General features: G+C 31.4%; 1 protein-coding gene across 5 annotated transcripts in view; it reads right to left on the bottom strand.

Moving 5' to 3' along the window:
* LOC106461525 (gephyrin-like) overlaps positions 1 to 7,801 on the bottom strand; it is a 136,493-nt gene that overhangs the window by 9,887 nt on the left and 118,805 nt on the right. For all 5 annotated transcript variants that reach the window (XM_022388520.1, XM_013921357.2, XM_022388519.1 and 2 more), the window contains 2 exons: positions 6,601 to 6,723; positions 188 to 246 (listed from right to left, as the gene is read on the bottom strand). In XM_022388520.1, coding sequence (XP_022244228.1) covers positions 188 to 246; positions 6,601 to 6,723 — 182 coding nt within the window. The remainder of the gene's footprint in view (positions 1 to 187; positions 247 to 6,600; positions 6,724 to 7,801) is intronic.

Here is a 7,801-nt window from a genome sequence, read left to right as displayed (position 1 = left end):
ATATATATATATATATATATATATATATATAACAATTCACAGAGATTCATTGCCTCTAGTGCTACATAACATTTCTTGGATAGGTCTGTAGTGAAATGTATTATAGATATAGACACACAAAAACAGAAAAATTTGTCCTCCAAAACATTATGCACTATTTTCATGGAAAGATATACCAGAAACTTACCGTATATCTTGACCAACAGTGGGAGGCTTAAGGATAGTTATTTTAAGTTCCTTCTGTCCCTATAGAGGAAAATGGAATTAGTAATGTATACTGTATAGTGCATATATCACAACAAAAGTTTATACTTACAGGTTTAACCAGTAATATTTCTAAAATAGAAATAAATGTACTAAAAGCAACACATACACACACATATATATGTGTATCATGGGAATGTGCACACTTTAATATAGTCCACTGACTTACCATGTACAGATGTGTTTTAATTTTGTTTTTTAACATGCAGATTCACAATACAAGTACATACAATATACAAGTTGCCCGAACAGCATAACAACACTAAATACCTATAGATATACATTTGAATAGCTCCAGCCATGAAAACAATTTGAACTCTAATGTTCTAATACTAAAGAGACACCTTAACAGATGTTGGATATACAAGACTATTTAGTGTATGTTATTATTTAGTTCACTTAGTGATCTCATATTTAATGATTATTTAATTCTTACAACAAGAGTGTTAAATTTAAGTATTTTAAAGATAATGGGTTTAACAAATTTCATTACATAACTCAGTAAGAGTCATACATTTTGTGTAGTTCAACTGTTGTAGTATTGTTGATGTCATCTTTCTTGAAACCTCTAAGTTTTTCTCATTATGCAAGTATTGTTACATCATAGCATCTCCTACTTTGTAGAAATTTACAGGCCTCATTTGGCCAAGGTATAGGTGACCAAGCAAGCTCAAGAAGAGAAAGGTTCACTCTGAAAAAAAAAGCTAGTTAGTGAAAGAAAATGTGAAGTTAGTCGGCATGTGAGTGATTAGCAATAATGGGTGATATCTATAGGGTGTTTCACAGCTGTATTGTAACAACAGAGATAGGAAAAATAATCTGTCTTGTCAATTGGGTTCTAAAGTAACTGAACCAGCCTGTGTGGACTTTTGACGAGAAAGAGAGAATTATTTAAAACTCTGGACACAAAAATGGTTTACCAACAAAGTAATGATCCACCATTATGTACATTCAAATTAGGTATAATTCTAATTTCTAATACTGTAACCTTAAATAATGTAGCTATATTCTGTAATAGTTCACAAGGTAAATTTATATTCAGTCTAATGTTATTTAACTTACTTCTATTCTAAAACCATCCACAAACTAAAGTTAAGTACAATTCAATTCCCTAATATTCCATACATGTTACATAAACATGACTGTTTCCATTCAAGTCTAATTTGAAAGTTATGATTTAGATAGTTATGTAGCACTAGTGTTAAATTCAGTTATTTTTAGAAGTGATAGTTTATTGCAAGCTTGTTTACGTAACTATTTATGAATCATATATTCTGTATTTCAACAGTTATGAATTGATGGTTGTTATATTATTGCATCATGTTACTAGGACCTTCTCATTGTTCTGATTAAGTATTATTGCACATAATAAGTGTGTGGCAAGCTCTAGACCTCTGTCGGGGTATAAACACATGTAGAAAATTTAATTTAAAAGATAGATCTAGACTGAGTGATTGGGAGTTTAGCGATAAACAGCGTATAGTGATAATGTTTAAAGTGAAATTATCACAGATTGTATTGTAATAACAGAGCAGAAGGGAATAATTTGTCTTGTCAATTGGGTTCTAAAGTAACTGAACCAGCCTGTGTGGACTTTTGACAAGAAAGAGAGAATTTACTCTGGAAACAAAAATGGTTTACCAACAAAGTAATTTAAGTCAGAGAAAGTTCAGTTAGTGAGAGTGAAATTAGACTGCGTGATTGTTAGTTTAGCTGTAACGAGTGATATACTAAAGTGAGTTTCACAGTTTAATAAAGATAAGGAGAATAATTTGTCTTGTCAAAGGGTGTTGTAAAGAAATTGAACCCATCTATTTGGACTTTGACAAAAAGGAGAGAATTATTTAAAGTTTGAGATACAAATGTGGTAACCCACAGAGTAACATAAGTGAATCTATCTCAGATTGTACAGCAAGAAACAGAGTAGCGAAAAATAGTTCATCTTGTCAAATTGGATTCTGTGTGAACTTTTGACAAGAAAGAGAATTCTTTAGAGTTTAGATACAACTGTGAAATCCTATAGTGTAAAGAATTTTTGTACATACATTTGACTTGTTTTGAATATATTACTTTAAAACAAATGGATTGTGTGCTGTCTTTTTATTGTTCGAATTTATCACCAACACATCACAGACACCTACTGTAAAGAATCCAAGCCCATACACAAAATCCTGACAAAAGACAACTGAAGTTCTACCACATAACAAAATTTAAAAAGACAAAGTTCTCAATGCTAATCCAACAGTTTCAATATACTCAGTGTACTGTGCTGACATATAAAAAAATTGGTTGTAGCAACTTATGCTCAGGATTCTGTGCTTGTCACAACAGCTTAAAACAGATTTGGTATTCTGGTCTATCAAACAATTTACAACAAGTTACATGTATTAACTGAACAATTACAAGATTTTAACATTTTAAAATCTTTTTATGCCAATACAAAATAAAAATATGACTACATAGAACAGTTGAAACACAATCAAGGTTCTATAATAAACACAAAATAGGGCTGTATACAGCAAGTGAAACACTATCAAGGCTCTATAATGAACAGAAAATAGGACTATATACAATAGCTGAAACACAACCAAGGCTCTTTAATAAACACAAAACAAAAAACTAAACTGAAAACAGTTTAAACGGTTGCAATATTTTGTATTAACACACAACAGAAATAAACAGAACAAGTTATAGAGTCATCTTTTTGTGCTAATGTACAAGAAATCTAGCCAAAAAAACGTATACACAGCCTCAGCATTCTCTACTATGAACAACAGAACTGATAACAGAAAGTTACAGGAATTCAGTATCCCATAGAAACATGAAATAAAATTGTTCACAAAATCTTAAATAGATTCAGTATTCTGCACTACTACACAAAAAATTTGGTTATAACAGTTAACTGAAATTACTGTTTTGTGAAAATACAAAACTGATTACATTAGCTCGAACTTGGTATTATCTACTAACATAAATAATACTGATTAACATAACTGATAGAATGTGTACTGCAAATGCAGTTTTGACACTTTTAGATGTCACTCAACTTTTAGAGGAAGATGGTTCATTTTATGAGTGAAAGTGCTAAGACTAGCTGACAAAATCCAGTCCTTGTTTTGCCATACTCTTTTCTACTTTTTGATCTTGTACATTTCAGTCAACTTCATTCTCTTTCAAGCTAAGTTTGTCTTAATTTGTTTTCTATTTAAATATAGTTTGTTTTATATTTTTATCTTTTTCTCAATGCAATAGTCACCAGTATTATGGTCAGCTACTCCATCATTTTTGTTTTGAAATTAAAATATTTTATTATCTTTTTACTTCAATTTTGTTTTGTTTCTTTCATTTCGACTGAAACAAACTGCATATTTTTTCTATGAACCCCTTGCTTTTGTGGAGATTGAGTGATTGTGAGATTAGTTTATCCTTGAATTATTACAAGATCACATGACTTTACCATATATCTTCAGCAGGATAATGTGCCTTCACAGTAGCTTGAGATAAATTTCTGGGACTCCTCTGACATTCAGTGCTTTATCTCTGTAGCTGTATAGACTTAGGAAAAAAAAAAATCAACTATGCTTTCATTTGTACAAGAGGTTTCCATTTACATCATCCCAGAAAACACAAAGCAGCAAATGTCAGAGTAGCTCCAAGATTTAACACAAATATGTTTTGAATACTAAATTCCTGTAAATTGTATGCTGAATGTATGTATATAAAGACAAGATTAATAAAACTTTTTAATTTAAAAAGAGAATAGGGATCATAAAAAAGTACAAAAACAAGTAGAGTCAACTTGCAATGATTATATTTTCAAGCCTATAAATAGGGAGTCTAAAAAAAGTACACAAACAAAATGGAAATAGTATCTACATTATTTTCAGCCTTATTTCTGTACTCTATTTTAAATTAACAATTCTTACTAATCTTGTTTTTCAAGTTTTTTTTATGTCCATTTATGGAGTATAAATTTTAAGCTGCATACATACAATGTGCTCAATTGGATGTTGCATGTTTTTCAAAAGTTTACTGCTGCATTGGCTTTTTTTTCCACCCAACCACGACACTGAACTTATTCAAAATAAATAACAAATGTACAACAATAATTAAATACATGTACTGGTATGAAACTACAACAAACAATATGTGAAGTTGTTCTCAAAGGACCATCTTGAATGCAAAGGTTGTATTATCATATATTTAAATAAGCAGCTTCCATCAGTGTCACAGTGTAATGTAACAAATGACAAGTAGCAACAAAGCAATCTCATGAGAAAGAAATAATCTTTCTTCTAAAATAATACAACACAGATCAATGCAATGTAAGCAGACTCAGTAACATGCTTATCTAGTTAGGTCTACATGACACATATGTATGTTATTCAACAGCCTACTGTGCACAAGTGTTTACTAGAAAAAGGCGACAAATAATACATGCAAAGTAGACAACAGCAACACACTTAGCATAAGCCGCCAATTACTGACAACATTTACAATCACTACCTTAACACCAACTATTCAAAAATAGCAATAGCTACATGACATAGTGCTATATGCAGTGGTAATAAATACTGAATACGCACTCACGATTTCAGCTAAGTATAATAATCAGTATAAAGAATCATCACAATCATTTGAGTAGGGAAATTTCCTACGGTAACTGTTCACTGTTAAAAAGTTGCTGAAACACATAGAGACAGCAGACTCAAGTAATAATGAACAATAGTGATTCGAGTAACGATATGCAACAGCAAAATCAGGGACCTTTCATGTGTTAGTTTCCAATTAATGCACTAGAAAATGCATGATTTGTAATTTCCAACTAATGCACATTCTAGGAAAACATCAGTTTTTGTTTTTTTTATGGTAGAAAGTGAAGGTGAAAAGTTTAACAGCACGACAAGATTATGGAGATCGAATTAAGTTTAAAAGTACTCTCAGTTTTTGCAAAATCCTGTGCAATCCCACACTACAGTAGATATCACTTGTAATAATTTTATAGTGAAATCATAATAAGGATTTGTAGCTTGAGCAAACTGTCATCAGGAAATCTACAGCCTTGTCTACTTACTTTTTTGCGATCCCTATTTGTAGATTTGAAATTCTCAATCTGTAATTATCCTATATGTTGGCTTTGTTAATACACAGAAATGGGCAAGTATATGTCTAGAGTAAGAAACTACCCCACTAAGCATATATAACATCTTACCACTAGAAAACCAGCCTTGTCAAATAAAACAAATATGTCTAATACATCACTTTAAATAAAGCTTCATGTCTTTTAAAGTAATTATTTATGAGCCAGGTGGCTTTGTGCATAAACATGCATTTTGTGCAAAATACCCAGCTGATTTTGCTGTAGGCTTGTGAAACAATAATATTAATAGTATGAACAAATGGGCAAATTTTGATTTTGTCTAACAATCATTAAATTACATATTTCGCTTATTATCAATGTTTGGGCAGTCTTAACTATTGAAAAGGAAGTTTTTGAGTGTTGTTTCAAGAATAAGTCTGCTTTTAAGGTGGTTTTTGCCCAAATTTTCTATTAGTTTTGAGCAAATTCCTGTATGAATTAATTCAAACCACTATCATGGTTCATGATAAACAAATTATGTACCTGAGAGCAGCAGGCCTAAAAAACACTGTACAAGCAGTTTTTGAGTGCCACTAAAAGAGTAATGAACATAATGTCACAAAACAAAAGATTTACTATGAAATCATAAACATGTTTTAGAGGCTTTAAATCTATGCAGTAAGAACTGCAACATCATAACAAAAGAATTACCAAAAAAAAAACACCTTAAAGCAGTTCCTTTTGTTAAAATACAATTGAATTATTATTTAACCAGATGCATTTTTTGTTTCTACACACGCCTTTATATTTCATTGTCAAAAGACAATTTGAGATCATTAGGATAAATATAATTCTCAGCTTTTCATGACTTCAAGAAGAGTAAATTGTAATTTGAAACATGTTTCTTTATTTTAAGTAACTAATCTCAAACTATAACTATGTAAATTTTGAATAATATCAGCTCTCCTCAATCCAATGTTAATACTGGAGAATGTCATCAATGTCTTTAGATTTCCAAGTTAAGTAAATGTAGTTTTTGTTAAATACACACCTTTATGCTCTTTCGTTACAAAAAGAGTTAAGACATTACACTTTTTCTGCTAAATCTAGCAATCAAAACCTTGCAGTGGTGTAAGCTGAAATATAAAAATGAAACAGCTCAGATTAGTTTGCAATAGTTAACACATGTGATACCCTTTACTAACACATCAAATTAACATTAGGTTAACTAAAAGTTTAATATAAAAAGCACTTACATCTTCTGATGTTTCTAAAAGTTCTGTATCTTCAACCTGAACCACAGCATCAGCTCCAGAGGGCACTGCAGCTCCTGTATTTATTCTGATACAGGATCCACTATTAACTATTAGATCATCAGGCTATCAAAACAAACAATTTAAATATATTAAATATGCTTAAATCAGCATAAACACAAGAGGACGCTGCTGCTTTGATAATGAAGTCATATATGTTCTAATTATTTCTCTTTTATTCTACCACAATTTCTTAAAACTGAAAAGTTAAACGATGTATCCAAAATTTAACAAGACTTTTACTTCTAATGATCAACATTTATTAGGTCATCCAGAAATTAATGTTGCATTTTGGAACACTTTCATTACCCACCCTCCAAAAAACTTAGATTACGTATAATAGCTAAACAAACCACCTAAATATCACGTTAGTGCAGCCTATATAATGTGTAAAGTTTAGTATACTCTAATCCTGGCACACGACGAGACACACATTCAGCATGTGATGCTGTTTGAATACAAGAAGAGAAACAATGTCTCTGTAGCCACAAAGAATATCAAAAAAGTTTATGGAAATGTTTGTAAGCATCAACAATGGTTCAGCAAATTTTGATCAGGTGACTTTAGCCTTAAAAACTGTGATGGCAGAGGCAAATATGTTGGAATTCAAATTGAAGCTCTAAAGACACTTGTTGAGTCTAACCAAAGGCAATATACTCGTGAAATGGCCCTAAAATTGCATGTCTCTCATGAAACAATATGTAAACATCTAAGGAATATTGGAAAACTTCATAAAAAAGGTGTTTTCGTGCCTCATGAACTATCTGATGATCACTGTTTCCAACATCTGAATGTTGCTTCTTCTCTTCTGCTGTGGACAAAATTGTCACCAATGATGAAAAATGGATTCTCTATGAAAATATTAAATGCCTAAAACAATGACTCAGTCCTAGACAAAAACCACTTTCGACCCCAAAACCTGGACTCCATCCGCAAAAAGTGATGCTTTGCATTTGGTGGGACATCAAAGGAGTAATTCACTTTGAACTCCTTAATCCACAGCAAACTGTCACAGCAGAGATCTGTAGTCAGCAACTAGAACAGTTAAATCAAGCCCTTTATCAGAAACGCCCTTCACTTGTCAATCGGAAAGGTGTTCTTATTCTCCATGACAATGCATGTTCACATGTGGCTATGTTTGATT

This window comes from Limulus polyphemus, unplaced genomic scaffold (genome assembly GCF_000517525.1).
Source record: "Limulus polyphemus unplaced genomic scaffold, Limulus_polyphemus-2.1.2 Scaffold978, whole genome shotgun sequence".
NCBI classification, from domain to species: Eukaryota; Metazoa; Arthropoda; class Merostomata; order Xiphosura; family Limulidae; genus Limulus; species Limulus polyphemus.
Note: the sequence above shows the minus strand (reverse complement) of the source record. Positions and strands in the feature narration are given on the sequence as shown.